This window comes from Prinia subflava, chromosome 2 (genome assembly GCF_021018805.1).
Source record: "Prinia subflava isolate CZ2003 ecotype Zambia chromosome 2, Cam_Psub_1.2, whole genome shotgun sequence".
NCBI lineage: Eukaryota > Metazoa > Chordata > Aves > Passeriformes > Cisticolidae > Prinia > Prinia subflava.
The window spans coordinates 34,099,317-34,118,310 of record NC_086248.1 but is presented as its reverse complement, the minus strand read 5'-3'; the positions used below and the strand labels follow the sequence as shown (position 1 = coordinate 34,118,310).

Here is an 18,994-nt window from a genome sequence, read left to right as displayed (position 1 = left end):
TTGTGTCATCATCAGACTTGCTGAGGAGGCCTCTGCCCCTCCATCCGAGTCATGGAGGAATAAGTTAAACAATACTGGGCCCACTACTGAACCTTGAGGGACATCACTAGTGACAGGCCTCCAACTAGACCCTGTGCCACTCATCAGGACCTCCTGGGATCTGTCCTTCATTCAGTTCTCAATCCACCTGACCGTATGTGGGCATGAATGTTAGAGGAAGATGTGGAGGAGATCTGACTGGAAAGCTGGGAATAGTTGTTGCAGGGAATAAAATTGTGCAGAATTTTAGAGCTTCAGCCAAGTAATTTCTAAAAGACTGGACAATTAGATCTACTCAGAAGGGAGATGTTGGATTGACCACGCCTATTTTCCCACTGTATGGCTATGAGAATAACAGCCCAGTAACTGTTCTTTCAGGGGAGTGAGTATTTTAGCTTTAAGTATCTAGTTTAGCTTTCCACCTTTGTCACTCACCTGCCAAAAGACTTTCAAAGTCACCTTCAACACATCCCTTTTGCTCTCTGAAAGCAATTTGGAATGACATCTGTAAGGCCCCAAAAACTTGCTTGACAAGACTCTTAAAAGGGCTTACAGTTTTCTATGTACACTGACTTAGATGCACTTAGATGGAAGAATACTGACAAGATAATCTGAAGAGGTCAAGACAATCAAAAAATTTTACTGCAGCTTTGGAAAATCAGAGAACTTCGACAGAAGTTTAGAACAGCATTCAAACAAAATAAAAGTAACTTCTCAAAGCATTAACTTAGCAAACTCCAATCCCATCCAATTTTAAGTTACTCAAAACTATGAGAAGGAATTAGAAGAAGAAAGAGAAAGACAGAAAGGTACAGAAAAGAACAAATATAGTTACCACTCCTGCTTCTGGCGGTATTCAGCTGATGGAAATTCTAAGATGTAGGATCAAGATGTGCTCACTGCATGTCCTGGCTCAGATATCCTTTGGCTTTCCTGTCTCCCGGAGGTGGGACTTCTGATCATTTGGCCACTGGGGCTAGAATGGGGCTCCAGAGGCAAGTATGGAGCATTGCCTCCACTGTGCCAGGGAGTGACAGCCTCTGGAGGGCTGGCAATGTGGGGCAGGGCATCGCCTCATGAAAAGCAAGGCCTGACCTGCCCCTTCCCACACACATGTGCGCCTGAAATATTTTGAGCTAGAAATCCTTTCAGTCTCAGAACATCTTGGCGTAGAGAGCCACACTGGTACCACAGTCGTGATTGGACTGGAATTTTCAACCATTTGTTAATTATCAAGTGTGGTTTTATTTCTTTACCTATGGTGTGTTCTCCTACATCTGAAGTCTATTCTAATTAACTTTATATACAAAAGGTTTATAGCTGTCTTGTTTTCAGCTGTTGCATCTCCTGTTTGAACAAGATCATCTGCTCAAAGACTTCTCACAGAGCTGGTGTCTGTAACACAGTTTTTCCATGCCTACTGTACTTCCTTTTATCAAAAATCTGTTTTAGTCTGTCTGTAACATCAATTCCTGCATCAGCATTGATTTGGTTTAAACATAGATTTGAGTCTTCCATCTTAATGCCCTTTCTGTTCCTTTTTTCTTCTGCTCTTGCTCTTGTCCAGAACTCAGCTGCCAGGCTGCATGCCTCCCTTATCCTGTATCTTGTGCTTCTAAGCTGAGACTAACTTTTCCTTTTTCTTGACCCATAAAATTTTAAGAAAGCTCATAAAACTAAAGAGCCATACCAATCTGCATTCACCAATCTGACCGTGTCAAGGGGGGTGTGTGTGTGGTGCAGCCCCCACAGTGCTCTCACAAGGTTGGTGTGGAGCCTTGTGTGGTTCCTCCTGCTGTGCCTTGTGTCTGCAGCCGGACAGCAGGACTCTGGACAGCTCTGCCTGAGAGCTGCCAAGGGCTCCATCAGCGTCAGCCAGGGTTAAACAGGCACTCCTAAATCTCTGCTGCAGCAGAAGGGGGAAAGCTTCTGAAGAGTTGAAAGGGAAAACTGGGGAAATAGCTCTGAGGAGAGGAGGTGTTAAAACTAGGGACAGTTTTGGGAAGGGTGGAGGGGTTATTTATGGAAGAGTATTTCCCTGTGCAGAGGAAAACTGACAGACATATGAGGACACATACTGGCAGAAGACATGGAAAGGGGGCTAGGGAAAGTTGAGTCTTTCCAAATATGCAGTCGGTCTGCTGCGAGTTTCCAATGTGAGCTGTGGGATGTAGTAGAATATGTAAAAAAAATCTATACTGGTTTAGGATTTTGACTTAACTTGAAGTTTATTTTTAGGAGAAGAAGCTGTGCTCTTGACTGCAGGTTTTATTTATTTAGGATTTAATTGCTTGTTAAATTTGACTTCTAGCCACATCTGAGACTTCAATTTTGTGCTACCTGCATAGAGTCAGCTTCTGTACAATTTTTGCAAGAGGTATAATTTTTTCTGGAGAGGGAAAATGATGATAAAAATAAATTCTTCTATTAAAATTGTGGTTTCAGTGTGAAAGGAAAAATATGACATATATGAAATTCTAACTTTAGTCATTAAGCTTTTGTTTGGCAATGGTTTAGATTGAATAAATAGAATAAATTTTGCTGTCAGCAAATTTAAGATCAACCACTTCTATTATTTGTGGTGTTCCTTGCTTTGCTGCGGGTAATTGCATCTTGAAATACTGAATTTCTTCTCTTACGAAGTCAGTACATCAGGAAAAAAACAACTTCAAAGCATCAAGCTGAGAGATTTTTGTGAACAGTGATTACAGCATTTTTTTTGTACAGCAGGATAACTTCTCCCTTTGGATTCAGACATAATGTTCTGGAGTGCCTGGTATTTGTGAATATTTCTATATGGAATATCAACAGTGCTGTGGAAGAGATTTAATTTTACCCAAAGGTTTAAAAATCAGAGGCCAGAAAACATTTTCGTCTTTATATTGTTCTGAAAATCCATTTCAACTTCAGAAATGGCCCCCTGCTTGGTATAATAGGACTTAAAAAGGGAATTAAAGTTTATGGAGCATGTATAAATCTTCATGTGGCACAGCTGGTAGGAATAACGTCTGTGAGAATACCCAGGCAAGTGTTTTATACTGTGGCTAGGGAACTTGGAGCTTTATGTGCAGGGTAACAGCAGTACCATCTCATCATACAGACCATTGGTTCATTCAGCTTTGATTTAATTTGATTTTTTTTAGTTAAATAATTTCTCCACCGCTTGCCTGGTTTGTTATGCTGACGAAACCAGTGTTACTATTTGTGGCTATTCTACAGCCCTGAATGCACACCTGTTTCAGTACCGTTAGGGCAGGGTATCAAAGACACCATCCCTCTGTACCAGTGACAGTGTTGAGGCTGCTGGCTGATATGACAGTGGCAGTGAACTCATATTAGGACTATATTTTCTACGTAGTGCTTAATTCCCGTAGTTTGTGGTTAGAGCCTTTCCTGGGGACTTTGGTGTGACCATTAGTAACAAGAGGATACCACATTGCCAACTAGGTTTGCTGCCACCTCCCTGCTACTCTCCCTGCACGGCCTAGATGGGAAACTCAAGACTGTGCTGCAGAAGCCAACCCATCTTTTCAGTCATGGTCTTAGGTGAGATTACTGCACCAACTGTTTGCCTTGCTTTTGCAGCACAGACATCTGAGCCACTTGACAGTCAAGTCCTCAGCTGCTGTAGTTTAGAGCATATGGTTGAAAGTAAATTGTTACCAATTTTGGATTGCTTAAAGACACTGCACATTGAACCATGGCAGTTTAAGAAATGAGTGATGAGCAGTTCAGGTGTCCAGGCAGGGTTAACTGCTGAGACCAGTAGCTTCATCATCTATCTCACCTCTGCTTATCCATCAGGTCACTGAGTACCAAAACTGAGTGGTGCAAATACCTGTCAGTGTGCTCACAGTGCACAGAAACAGCAGGTTACACCAGCTTTACAGCATTTAAATGTGGGCTCTGAATGTCTGCCTTTTTTCACCTGTAACTGCCTTACTTAATAAACCTGTGCTGATTTATCATAATTGCATCTATCAATCCATTTCTAATGACTGGATGCATGAATTTCAACAGTCTCTTCCCTAAGGCCACATTAGTCAGTATAAGCTCAGACTGATATGTAGAACAATTTTGTTTTTCCAAATGCACAAGGAACTGTAAAAAATTATGATGTTGCTTTAACAAGGCCCACCGAGATTTGGGATTCTATATCTAAGCCCTTATTGAAGACAAAAAATTTCCTATGTTTAGCCATGCAGAGCAAAGCTGCTCTTCAGACAGCACTTTAAAAATGAAGAGAATCTGATAAACATAAAATTGAAATCATAGAGAAAGGTATGAGGGATCTTCCCTCTGAATTCCTTTACTGCAAAGCCACAGTTACTGTTAACAAATATAAAATGTATATTGGAGTGGCAGCAGCTCTTGAATTTTAAGGCCGTTTCACTAAATTAGAAACCAGCAGTGGAAATCTTTAGCATTGTTAGAAAATTCCTACTTACAATACTGAAGAAAAAGCAGAACATGGAAAATAGACCTCATTCCCTAGCAGGAGGACTAATTCTCCTGAACAGTTAATCTGCTTTCATAGTCTCACTCCTCACCACCCAAATCTCTGTTCTTTCTCTAAGAGGTAATTTTTACTCAGGTATGCCACTGTTGGGGCCTCAGTTTAGGATCCCTCTACTTCCTTCTCCTAGGAAACTCTAGAAGGAAAATTAAATTTAATGTATTTCATGAGATATTTTTTGTTCAACTCTCTCTTTTTTTTCTTTGAGTACTTAGGAAATTAAACTGTTTCCACAGGCTTGGAAATGAAAAATCTGATGTAACATTAAGCCATTTAATTAAATTATAAAAACTGAACCTAATATTTTTAGGAAGGATATTTTACAGGAGGCCACAGTGCAGGTGGCAGAAAGTTTTAAGTTCCACATTTTCAAAGCACCAGAGTTGCTTTAGACATTTTCACTCCTTTTGTAAACCTGAGTAATCTGTCTATCCAGAAACTTAAGTGCATTCTTTGTCTCTCTCAAGAAGCTAGGCATTCTCTTTTTGTAAGGGTTATAGATTGATAAATATGTACACTATTCCATTCAGCCTTTCTTTGGGTAAATTTCTGCTATTTTAATTTTCAGTGTTTGCTGTGAAAATATTTAGATTCTCTGACAGTCCATACAGGGCAGTATACAGGTAACTGAGCTGCCCTTGAAAAACCTTCTTCGGAAGAAGAAATGAAAGCCCAAATGTGGCTGGGGATGGTATTGCTGTTTTTGCAAGCAGTGACAATGAGTATTTGATGACAGAATGCAGACACATAGGTGTTCTAGATTAATGATTAAGCTGCAGGTGCTGGTCTTTAAGCAGCATCTCCATGTATTTTTACACTCCGTAGATCCAACAGGAATATTTAATCTCTCCTATTCCCCAGATAATGATGTTTTGTTTCAATAAGTGATGGGAACATTTTCTTGGAATGTCCTTGAATTCATCTTGCTTAATGTAGAATAGTTTAGTCTGGATACAAAGTTCTGCTTTTAAGGATGCAGAGTTAGTAAATCTTGAAATCTGATGAAATACTAAACCATTATTGTCCATCTCTTCAATTGTTTTGATAACGTGGGTTCTCCTTTTGCTTTTTCTGCAGCATCTGTGAGATTTGAGATTTTATTAAGAATGAGTGTTGCAGTTGGGAACACATGACATACTTGCTGCTGCTCTGTAGATATTTCAATCAGAGTTATCAATCTGGAAATCATCTGGTAGCTTTTTTGGGCAAGCAAACCAGGTATTTTTGGACTGACTGAGTAATGTTGCAGTGAATGAAGGAGGGCTTCAAACAAATGAAACTGGAAAACAAGTCCATCACAGATGAAACTAGGAGCTTAAATAACAAAATAATTCTTGACATTGCATTTGTGATGCTTAGAATTATTATAAGAGATCAAGAATAGTAAGTACATGGTTTTTAAATCTTGAACACTGTGTGCTGATTTATTTTGAAATAGATATACTGATAAAATTCCTTGCAAAACTACTGCAGCTTGGTTCACTGCCCCGTTTTCATTATGAGAACTTCTACTTCTCTTTGAAAGCTAAATTATCTTTACAGTCTCCAGCTTCATTTTTTATCCCATTGCTCTTAGAATAATTTGCTCACTTGAGAAGTGATTGGGTGAACTGAAGTGAATTAAAGGGCATTTCAAATTACATAGGTCTTCTCTTAAGCATCTGACCCTCAATGGGTCTGGGCATACTGCTCTTGAGGTTTTTGGAATCTTTGTACTGAACTAGTCCAAAAATTTAATTCTTGTATTTGATCTGCCTTGCCACTGTTTAGAATGATGATTTTGGATTTTTTGAGGGCCTCTTTATCAACCTTTCACATTTTATGTGGTGAAAAACAATTCTCAGATACTGGACATAGCATTTGTACTAAGGGAGACTTTCTGTGGAGTGAAGGTCCCTTGTATTTGTGATAGGATACCTGATGCCATGTTTCCTATGTTCACTAATAAAACATCTCATTTTGATGATGTTTGAATAAAGATTATAGTTCCATGGAGAGATGTAAAGGCACTTTCAGGAGAGTGGTGTTATTAATAACATCTGGGCATTCAAAAGTTTAGACATGCCAATATTTTTGGAAAAGACATTTATTACTTCCTCCTGAGTCTCCTATTTTATGATTGGAGTTTCCAGCCTTGAGAGGGGAAAGAGAGAGGAAAGAGTCTGTCATATCATTCCTGTGAGACTTTGGTGAAAGTGTAGCCCAGGAGACACCAGAGATATTTTGAGTTTTCTCTGGTCCTTCTACCTAGTGTCATGATGCCTGGAGGGGCTGAGAGACAGCCTGTTGTCTCAGCCTTCAGATAGGGAGCTCAACTGCACACAGGGAATGCTGGCTTGGACAACTTGGAGATAAACCCTCTGGATTATACTTGTCCCACAATATCTGTAAAGCAAGTGTTCATCTAGAGGAATACATTGCTAATGCCCCTGATGAGAAAAACTGTAGGGTGATAAGGACAGTTGCAAGAAGAGTCTGCTGAGGAAGGCAGCTGGTTCAGCAGACGAGCAGGCTTCCCTAAAATTGAATGAATCTTCTAAGGATGAGCTGTCTGGAATTATTTTGCATTTACAAGAGTAACTGTATTGATGTCAGCAGGTGCCCTGAAGGAGCTATCACACAGTACTTTGTTTTTCTACAGCTCTGCAATGCACTTGTACCCTTCAGGAAATGAGCATTATTAGAAGAGGCGTACATGCATTTGCCAGGGCAAGTGGCCTTTATATACCCTTATATGCATGTCCAACGTGTTGAAAGGTTAAAAAAAAAAAAAAAAAAAGAAGAAAAAAGAGATGTAACCTGAGAATTCAAGTACTTGGTTCATACATGCTGGGAATAGAGGCTTTTTAGTTTGATGGTGTTACTGCTCACATTTAATAGCCCCTGCAAGTAAGATGGCACCAGTCAGGCTGTTAGCATAGGTTAGCACACTGCTGTGTCCTCTGCATCCACCCCAAGCACAGTAGTCTGCAGTTATTGTCATACATCAGGGAAGTTATGAGCCATCTGTTCTAATTTAGAGCAAGATGTATCCAGGAAGGAATAAAGAGGTGCTTAAGGTGAAGAAAAGTATTTTAAGAAGAATTCAAAGCTATGCCTTCATTCTGAATTGTATAGGCATATTCAAGAAAACTGCATTGTAGAGTCATAGTACTACTGTTTCTACTGCCATCTGCCACTTTGGTGAATTATCAGCAGTGATCTGGCTGCAGGAATCTGATCTTTATAGTTTTCAGAAAAGTTACTTTAATTCTTTCCACCTGGGTTGCAGTAAGACATGAAAAAAAATGCAGCTTAAAGCCTTAACACAACCATGAAGGTGAAGAAGCTTATTCTAAAGCACTGGCCATGCAGTTTTTATGAGAGTAATTTGCTTCTCCTTTTAGTGGGCCTACACTGCTTTGCTGCTGAGAAGTCAGCAATTGCATTGTACTTTGGAGCTGCACCAGCAATTCTGCATCGTGTGGCTGTTGAAGAGCAGTCACAGTAGACTGTAGGCAATGCTCAGCAAGAGCTAAACTCCTGTGCTTTTCTTGGTTTTGTAGGAAAACTAAATTAACGTTGATTCTACTCTTGCACCCAGGTAGGCAAAAATTGCATAGGAATTTTTAAAAAGTAGTTAAAAAAATATATATATAGTGACAGAATTCACTGTCTACCATGTTTTCTTCCTGTTATGTCTAGATATGTTTGACATCACAAGCCCAGCAGGAGCTGTTTTCTACATGAGCTTGAATCCCTCAGTTAGATACTCTAGAAAGAACTTCGCTGTAACTATGAAAATTCGCAGCAGTTTTCTGCCTTTACAGGTTTAGTTTTTGCAGTAAGCTGTTGATCTTGTAGATGAATGAAGAAAGAATGCCCCTAGCCATAGACAGTTGTTGCTATGGCTTGGCTCCATGGATAGATCTGCTGCTGCTATAACTTTATGTACCATGGTTTTGCTGGTAGACCATATTCTGGTTTGGGATTTTATATCCAAGGCCAGTTCCCACAAAATTAAAATCAGTTTTTCTCTTCATTCTTTAATGAGCATATTTCTGCTTATCTGGTGCTGAAACTAAATAAAGATGATAATGTCTTAGTTGTACTCACAGACCATTTGTACATAGTTTGGGTACTGTCGAGAATTTTAAATGTAGTACATTTGCAAGTGTTTGTGGTCCCACATATGTAGGTGTCCCATTGAACGTCTGCTTTAGATTTTGTTGCTTGATTTAGGTTTTCATACGTTCATTTTAGATCCTATGAATCTTCAACTTACAGGTTTCAGAATAGATGAACACCTGCTAATCCTTCTGTGATGTTTAAGCTTTATTTCAATGATTCTTGCAGCTGAAATTCTGTTTTGTCTTCAACAGAGACTGTACAGTTGGTGCTGTTTTGCAGTGGAATGAAAATATTTTATGAGTGATAAAAGTTTGCAGCTTAAAATTAATGTTTTTGAAATTGCATAGCAGCCAGATGGAAGAGGGAAGGCAATGTAGAAAAGCAGTTGGTGAACACCCAAAAATCTTTAGTCTGGAGAAGTATGTTGGGCGTTAATTTGAAATTACATACTCCAAGGCAAATCTACTCCTGGACAGGATTAAAACGTCAAGATTTATTGCCGTGCAAAAAGATGCATTATGTTGAGATAGTTTTAAGAGGAATAATCTACTTGTAAACAACCTTATCTGTCTTGGAACTGTATACTAACACAGTTTTTTGGTTTTCTGCTTTTGGCCTTTAGCCTTTGAGAGAAAAAGAATTGAATTCTGTGGACAATTCAGATGTTTTGTTCTGCAAATAGCATTTCTTAATAAATATCGCAAAACCAAGGTAGTTACATTTAAATTAATATAGGGCAGTTGAGTTTACTAAAAATGTTGGTTGGTGTGAAGCGAAAGAAAAATAGTTTGGACTTTGCTTTACAGTTTGAAATATGCAGCTTTACTTCTGACTTCCCGTAAATACCTTACAATGATCAAAGCATGTCAAAAAGTTTTAAAATAATTTCAAATGCATTAATAAAATTAATGTCGTTGAGATTCATATGTAGTTGTTTAATGCAAACAAAATTATTTAATCCACTGGTTTTTAATGTGCCTTTTAGCATGAGTTATTTAATCTAGGCAATGTATTGGAGCTAGAAATGAGAAAACTGCACATAGAGTATGGATTTTAAATCATAAAAGTATTCATCAGAGCAAATAGCATAATTTTAATTAAAAGGCTTTGAAACATTACAAGACCAATTGATACCTCTTATGTCAGCCCGTCTGAAAAATATTATGGCACTGCTACTGTGGTGAGGTTAAATCTGAATTTTCATTATAAGGCTTTCTTATTAGTATTAAATAACTTGCCCTTTTCAAATGGTGACACATTGAAAGTTCAAGAAGGACTCATATTTTGCAAGATAGGGTATTTTAAACCCAGTGAATTGTTTCTGGAGTGGATTTCTGGCTAACTTCTTTTTGATTAGACTCCAGAATTGCGTATTTTTTCCAATCGAAGTATTCATTATCCAGAAAAAAAGCTAGAAGACGGTAAATAATGAGCATGTCCTTCTATATGCAATTATTAAAGTAATTTATAGAAATATGTATCATTTATTAATGATTGTTGTATATATAACTAATATAATTATATATACTACATTAAAGTATATGTATTATATGCTATGTGTATGATGCACTTTAGTGTAAGGATTATATATCAGTAATTTTATAGAAAATGCTTTGCAAGTGATAGTATTTAAGACCCTGTGAAAATACAGAAATTCAGTTAAATGAAATCTTGCCTCTATAGTGATTCACTGAAAAAGAAAGTGTTTAAAACTTCAAGATGGAGCTTCTGTGTTGACCACTGTAGTCCATTGCAAAAAATACAGAGGCATGCTCTCTGCCTTCTTACTTCCCTAAATATTTTACTCTTCTCTTGATCATTTCCTTCAAGGGACACTTGCATGGTTTGGGACACCATGCAACTAATAAAGATTGCACAGAAAATTTGCTCAAAACCCTCACTTGTCACTCCCACCTGCTGAGGATGAATAGTGAATGGTAGAACATGACCACAGATGTTGTTTCAGGACAGAAGCAGTGGCTCTAAAAGCAAGGGTTTTTTTCCAAAGGAATGTACTGTAGACTGTGAAAGTATTGCACTTCTTAGTAGTCCATATTATTTAAATTTTGGTAAGAGTTTAGTAGCTAATGAGCAGGCACTGATTTTTATGTTGTTTTTAGATCACTGAAAGGATAAATAAAAGTATAAATAACTTAGCCTCCTGGTACATTAAGTATGTAGACACATCATCAACCATAATTAAGAATTGTTTTTAGATCATTTTTACAAATAGTTATTTAATTTAGCAGGTTTGTCCTTTGGTTCAGTAAAGTCATCTGTCATTTCTCTCAAAGCTGTGGAAAGGGCAGCTTTAACAACATTGACTGAACTTTGAGATTCAGGGCTGAGCTTCTGTCAGCTTTTGTATTGGATTCATCAGCACAGGCTAGATTCATCAAGCACTGAAGCTACAGGTAACATCTCCTTCAAGAGTTTCACAGCATTTGGAGCCCTAAATGCAGAGCACATTTACCTAGATTGTAACTAATAAAACCTAGCTAGTACATTGCCTCAGCAACACTGAGCAGAGCACTAAGGGCTTTTGCATTTTCCAGTTTTGACATGTGTAGACTACCCTCAGTTAGTGTATTTATAGAAGTAGCCTGCTAAATCAGAGGTGATGATGGGGATGTGCTGGAGAAAGGGCTTATCTGTTCCTCTTCAAAAGCACACTTACTTTGTCTGTTGCTGAGACAGCTCAGTTGCATTTAAAAGTGAATCTCATGCACAATGAAGGGTAATTACTGATAAATGTCTTATCACGGATGGGAGAGGCTTCTTTTAAAATAAGTGCAATCTAGTCAGAAGTCTGGTGCAGCATTTCAAAATCTTGTGAGAATCTTCATCAGTTTTTCTTGGGTATGAAATACGAAGTTCTCTTTTGCTTCACTGATGTGCCATGTATATTGCAGTTTTCCCTGAAGACTTACGATGTTATGGATGGGTTCCATGACCTGATGGATGACTCTGTTAGTTTACTAGTTCTTATTACAAGAAATTATGAAATAAATGCATTTCATTATTTTGGTGTCTTAAAACTTTCTTTTAAGAACACAGTTTTGAAATGTTATTCTAACTTAGATGAAAAATTCATTGGGATCAATTCCATAGTGAACAGTGGACAACTTCCCTGATGCATGGTGATTGAAATGTAAAAACATTATCCAAAAACATTATAATCAATTATTTCTGCTAGAGAAGTTACTGTCTTATCTTTATTCTTTTTCAAGTTTTCAAGTTTTGCTCCTCTCTGCTTTCAGAATTAATTGCATGAATTTCAGAGAGCATTTGCTGATTTCTGTTTATTTTTTAAAGAAATAAAAATTTTCTCAAATTTCCCATTATTATCAGCTAAACAACTTTGAAAATACCACTTCATTTTTTAAAACATTTTATACATATGACAAAGTTTACTTTCCTAGCTGTATTTCTTTAACTGGTTATGGGAATGTGACAATCATGTTTTCAATTTCTCCTTCAAATGGCCAGTTCCTTAGAGAAAGCCTTGAAAAGGACAAGGGAGAGGGTAGTCTCAGCTTGTCATCGTTATTTCTTACTTGTTTGGAATGCTCTGTTCTGACAGTTCAGCACATAGCACAGTTCTTTTTGCATCAGCATCTAGCCAAGTATCACCTCCCTTGAAATAGGGTTTTACTTCTTCACTTTCTGTACTACTTCAGTTCAATTCTGAATTGTATGCCAGAAATATATTAAAGTTTTATTAGCATTCATCATAGGTGGTTCTGTCCTTCTCAGAATGAAAGTTATGTGAAGGTTCTAATTATATCTTTCAATCTTATGTATGCTTGTTGTGTTTTCATGGTGAGACTAATAGATATCTCTTAGATTGAACAGAAGGAGTTCTGAGTTTGAGGTTTCATTCTGATCTGCAGAGGTTGCATCTCCAGTTTGATTAGCACTGAGGAAACCTCTGACTGTTGTTCTTACTGAAGATCAATTCCATTATCACCAATCCTTCTTCCTGCCTCAAAATTGAATTTTTTTTCCGGTTGTCCTAAACCCACAACATAGAGTGGACTTAAGTAAAAGCACCAAGTCTCTCCCTTTGTTTCACTCGTTAGGTAGTGTGGTGGGCTCTGAAGAACATGTTTACTTTGCTCATAGTAGTTGATTTTGCCAAATAGAAATATATTATTCAATTCATGCTCATATTGTCCCAGGTAAATACAACTTGATTAGCTGGTATTTATGTTGCTGCGTTCCATTAGCAGCTTTTTTCTGTGGAGTAACTAATGTGGATTTCTTCTCAGTACTTTCCTGAAAATTGGGAAAACATGAAACTTCCCCAAACCTAATTTATTTGAGATTTTCTGAAGAAAATTTGGTTGAAATAAGCAAAAAAAATTAATACAAGTTCTGGGGAAGAGTGGGATAAAGAAAAGAGAGACAAAATGGAAAGAATGGAGTGACAGACAAAATGTTTAGAGTTACTTGTTTTCCTGTTGGTGAGATCACTGACAGACAAAACTGGATGATGATGGTGGTTTACAAAGGTGGATTTAACATCCTGTGAAAAAAAAATCACTCTGGCATGTCCTTTTCTTGACTCAGAGCACGGTCTAAGTTTAGAGCATTTTCCTAAGTATGTTTTACTACATCTTACACTTTTAAAGCCTGGTTTCTGAAGCTGACTCACATTTCCCTCAAATACTGGCAAGGCCAGTAGGTAGTGGAAGATTTTACTTGTCACAAAATTGGTCCAAAGTAGATGCAGTCTTGCACAATGACTTAAGGAATTCGTTTAGAGTTTATGAATTTTGTTTGATACAGAGGATCATATTCTTTTTGTGTCAGACTGTAAAGTCTAGAATCTCAGGAATTCTTTTGGTATAGGAAAGTTGAATATTTGCTGAAGGAAAAGCAGCATTATTTCTGTTGTCAACTTCACTTTCCTCCAGCTTATGTCTTATCTCCCCCGTACTCCTTTCAGCCAGCGCAGCAAGTTGTGCTGTGGTGTCTGGGAATTGTGCTGGGAGGTGATCAGCTGAGTTGTCCTCTGTGGATGCTTATTCTTCTGAGGAGCATTATAAGCCAATCTACCTCTTCCAGTAAACAGAAAGCAAACAGTCTCCTCTCCTGCACTGGAAGTGAGACAACTCCCCTTGTATAGAAAGACCATGAAACTAAGGTTCATGACACTGAAAAACAGTGGATGCTTTGTGGTTTGTTTTTCTTTTGTTTTATGCATAGATGCTTTTCTCTTTCCTCTACAATAAAGATTATGGGAAAATGCTTCTAAAAACAGAGATAAAGAAGAACAAAGAGAAATTATCTAATAAAGCAGTGACTTTCCACAACCATTTGTTTTAAATGCTGTGAAGAGCAAGTCACAAGGACTAATTCCTAACGTGTGTTCCTGGAGCAGTAAACGCTGGCATGTATGTGTTTTGTTTGTTATAGGGAAATACACTGGAATAATTTCAGGAAGTACTAATAACTGAGCAATTAATAAACAAGAATTGCAGTGTAATTAGGCTAAATGTCTTTATACAAACCTTCTTACCCTCAGATAAACCAACAGCCACAAAAGAAAAATCCCCAGTTCAGTGTCAGGGCTGTAGTAGTTGGACTTCAAAATGAGGAGTCATCTCCAAAAAATCCTTATATCAAAACACAAGAATAGAATCGGGGTACTGATGTAAGTTGTGATGTTTTGAATATTTCTTGGAGTTCTGAAAAGTTTCCTTGAAGAAAGGGTGTTGATCTGTGGAAACACCTTTCTAAGACCCAGAATCTTAGCATTCTCCAAACCCTCTAGCTGTATTTGAAGGTGCCTGCACAGTGCTTTGTTTAGACTTGCTGATATCTGAAAAAGAGAGCCCCTGTTTTACTGGCTTCACCTAAATTTTCCTGCATCACCAGATTGTAGAAAATGTAGAGAAAAGAATGAGTAAGGAGCATATAAAGGTAAGTTTCTAAGTATGTGGGGAAATAAAGTTACCAACCGATAAGTAAATGTAAAACTCCATTCTGGATTACAGCTAACAAGACACCGTGGTTACTGATTACTTAGTGCTCATCAATTTAAGTGCTCCTCCTGGAACATTTATAGAATCATAGAATGTCTTGGGTTGGAGGGGATCTTAAGGATCATGTAGTTCCAATCCCCCTGCTGTGGGGAGGGACACCTTCCCCTAGACCAGGTTGCTCAGAGCCCCATCCAACCTGGAACTCTGAACAAGTCAGGACTCCCTTTCCTGAGCTGGGCCACTTGTGTAGTGTGTAGTTTTATGAAAGAATCCTGTTTCCATTCAACACAGACATAGTATCTGTGACTTAACTGGAGGTTTGTACCTTCCACTAATGAAAATATTCCATTCTCTTCTAAACATCTCACCTTCCTGTCCCAGTGGTCAGTTGGGGTTTTTTGTAGTAGCTTTAATGGCTTTTCCACACCCATGTGGCACAGTAGAAGTGAGATACTATGTATTATAAAGGCTGTTAATCTGTGGGAGGTTTTGGCCTCTGCCCTTTGGTATGGTCTCAGACATGCTAGAAATCTGCCATTAGAAGAGCCAGGGTGTGTCTTCTTCCTTCTCCTTACCATCTAAAGCTTAGACCTGCTTTTGTCAAGATGACTCATTCTGGTGAGGTTTGAGAAAAGAAATGATGTATTTGATAATCTGGATGTGATATGATTCTCTTTGTCTTTCATTGTAGGGACGAGAAACCCAGAAAACACTTCTTTTATTAGGGAGATGAAAGCTCCTCTGATGTTCTGTGCATTATAGGTCTTGCTTCTGTGTATCAAAGTAGAGATGGATTCTTATATATGCGTAGATAAGTTAGGAAGGAGAAAAAAATATAAATATTAGAAAAGACAAAAGCAAGAGTTGAAATTCAAGTGGCCAATTTCAGACAAATGGAGGTAAGAAAGTGAAAGTCACCCACTCTTTGAAGAAAGATGTGTAAATTCCGCTAAGTAGGACATCTTCTAGAGGAAATAAGGAGGTGCTGTGTATAAAAAGTGTATATGTAAGAAGCAAGACTTTACAGAGAATCATTGGGTTTGGGAGACCTGAGAGAATGAAAACCATCCAGGATGGCACAGATATTCTGAAGAGAGTATTGCTCAGTTTTCACCATGATGAATGCTGGGGTCCCAAGTGTCTAAAGAAATGCAGGTATTTCTAGAAAGTGCATTAAAATAAGCTGATACGTTCACAGGGAGTGGTTCAGTCAGAAGAGCTGGAGGAATTTAAAAGCGAAAGGTGATGCAAAGATTGTTTATTGAAATTTTGAAATCTTGGACAGGGAAGGGTAGCAAACGTTGTCTTCCAAAGTGATACACTCAGGTCTGCTGAGAATAAAGGGTATTCATCTTACACAGGAGTATCTGATATTACCTACGTAGACAAAGTTATTAAAGTTACTGGATCACTAATCAATCTGTCAGTTTGTGTATAATGGAAGAAATAAGCCTGAACTGTAGGAAGCAGAATGATCTTGTGTTTTGAGTAAATCTCGTTGAACTAATCTTGTTCTTTAGCATGTGATAGTGGGAACAGTTTATAGGAATATGCTTCTGAAACATTGTTCTCATGAGTTCTAGAAATCCTGACTCTCTTAATACATCCAAAGAAAAAATCTGTATAAAGTGAACTGGGATTGAGTTTTTCTTGGTATAGACTCTTAGTAAGTTCCCACTGAGCATCTTGAACATCAGTTTTGAAAATCATGCCTGACCTCCTGTCTTTTCAAAATTGAATAGAATCTTTCTTTCTAGAAACAACAACAAAAAAAGTGGAGGCATTATGTACTGCAAAGAAAACTCTATGTGTAAAGTCATTATATAATGGGAAATTACCAGTGAGAGATGAAATTGTGTTCAGAAGTAATGAAACTTTGAATTAGAAACATGAGTGATTTTTTTCCTAAAGTACGCTGTTTTCCTTTCACATTATGTATCTTTTTGAAAGATATTGGTGGTATGGTTAAGGCACTACTTTGTTTTTCTGGTAAAACACAGTGATCTGTGACTTGTACAGGGAAAACATGAAGGGAATGTTTTATCACAGAGAGATGACATATTTTAATTTTTAATTGAAAATTATGGTTTACATATATTTTAAGAAAATTTTATATTTTAACTCTATAGGCTTGCTGATGAATGGGAATGTGATATGGGAGTTCATCCTTTAAAGTTTCCCTCAGAAACATGTTTGGAATTATTGTTGATACTGGGTTTGAGTACCACATCTCTGCCACCTTCACTTCGAAGCATGAACTCTTTTCAGGTAAGGAATAGCTTCTGTTTCAGTATTAAGGTGTTACTTTTGGAAAAAGAGAGGTCCCTGGGGGCCATAAACAATTTCAGAGGGTTTGTCTTCTGTAGTTGCATGACTCTCCCTTATATTAAAATGTAGACCAAGGTGGAAAATGCCATTGGATTTTTGAACAGTTCATTACAGTTTAAAGTGATGAAATTTAAAGAAATGTCATCAAACTTAGGCTGCAGTAGCTAGAACCATTATAAAAAATCTCGTGGGCTTAAAAAAATCCTCAGCAAAAAAATAAAGATTTCCAGTGGTAAAAACATTCTTCTGTATGTTACTTTGGAAGTTCTCAGCAATTATAGAAATTTTCCAAAGGAAACATTGTTGCAGGCATGTGAAATTGTGATTTTTATTTATTTTGTAATGTGGTTGGAGAATATGATTTTTACAAATGCAATAGGGACAACTGAATTCATGAAGATATGACATAGCATCTCAGCTTTTTATCCTCCTTCTGTCTCCCTCTGTACTTACATAGTCTGTTGGTTGAATATTGATGAAAATCTAAAGTAACCAGCTGTTGAGCAGGAAGTGTCCTGAGTCTGTATTGTCTGTATTTGTTCTGGCAGCTATAAAAGAATCATCATCTTAGTGGGACTGAGTGTCCTTAACAGTTTGTAACATGAAATCAGGTAGCTTCTATTTGTCCGTATTTCCTGTTTGTACTTAAGGCACATCTAACTAGTGTCCCTGAGTTATGTTTGCTGAAAAATAGTCTTTCTGTAGATTTTAAAGCAAAATTAATGGTAGTAAAACAAAATCAAGTAGTTGACTTTAACAGAGTTACACTGATGTACAGCTGCTGAAAACTCCTGTTTTAGGAAATAGGTACCTGCATTGTTTCTCGCTTTGCATCTTGTGTGCTTGGAAACAGAATCTGTATGTGGTGATCACTTGGGTACGGCAGCAGCCAGTGATCACTTTAATGTTATTTTAATATCCAAGGTCAGAATTATGACTGGGTTGTACATTCAGAGGCTGTAAAATTGAAGAATCTCTGGATGCCAATAGATTGCAGAAGTTATAAATTTCAAGGATTGGTCAGCAGTAGTAATCCATGCAGTTGAGTAGTCCATGTTTCCTATTAAAAAGTGAATATTTTGGTTGTCTAATCCAAGAGGATGTATTCCTTGCCTCTTACATTACCACTAATCTCTAGTAAAGTCTTCCCTGCTTTACCCGTGACAGGTTAAATATGAGTCTCTTCCTGTATGCTGAGGCTGTGTGTCCTGTATTGTTTCTGTGCATGCTCAGTCCCCCATTGTGTATTCAGGGTTCCCTTTGATTTGCATATGGGGTAGAGGTAGGAAGTGATAGATGTCTGTCAACTAGTGTTTTTACCTCAGAGTACACAAAACATCAGACTTTTCCTTTTTTGCCTTGACTGACTCAGCATGACTGTGCTGGATTGCTCCTGTGTAACTGTAGCTTTGTGAGGCTGTCTCTGTAAGGAAACCATTGCTCTAGAGGCACATGGTGCAGGTCCTGGAAGCACAGGGTTATGTGAGCCATGGGGTGGGACATCCTCATGCATCCCCTGGAGACCCTCTGACCACGGCCTTTCAAGCCCAGATTTCTGTGGAACAGGTGAAAGCAAACAGTACTTTGCTAAGCTCATTTACTCAGCACTGGCCTCCACAGATTGTGGTTTTCCTGCCTGTGTGCCAAAGTTGGCGACGTGACAATGTCCTGTCTTTCTCAGCAACACACTTTGCAGTTTTTGAAAAGCCCAAGTTCAGAAACCTGCTTTGCTAAGATAATGTTCTATTTTGCCAAGTGGGAGGAAAGGAAAATGACTTTTTTGATAAATTCTATGACTCCAGCTGTCACTCTCCTTGGCAGACAGTCAATATCACCAAGTGTATGTCCTAGAGGGCAAACAGTTTGTCCAGTAAAATATTGTTTCATTTATTTTTATCCTTATTTGGATAATTTGATTTGGATCCTTGTTTGGATCTCAGTGAGTGAATCCATGAAGCAGAAACAAAGTTTGCCCAAGCTTTTCCCTGATGCTTTATAACGGTATGCCAGC

The 18,994-nt window shown here is 37.9% G+C and overlaps 1 protein-coding gene across 2 annotated transcripts in view; it reads left to right on the top strand.

Moving 5' to 3' along the window:
- Positions 1 to 18,994, top strand: part of UBE3D (ubiquitin protein ligase E3D) — a 77,931-nt gene that overhangs the window by 28,591 nt on the left and 30,346 nt on the right. The window contains exon 9 of one of the 2 annotated variants that reach the window (XM_063389540.1): positions 16,785 to 16,923. The exons of the other annotated variant lie outside the window; for it this stretch is intronic. Coding sequence (XP_063245610.1) covers positions 16,785 to 16,923 — 139 coding nt within the window. The remainder of the gene's footprint in view (positions 1 to 16,784; positions 16,924 to 18,994) is intronic. 2 annotated transcript variants of the gene reach the window in all.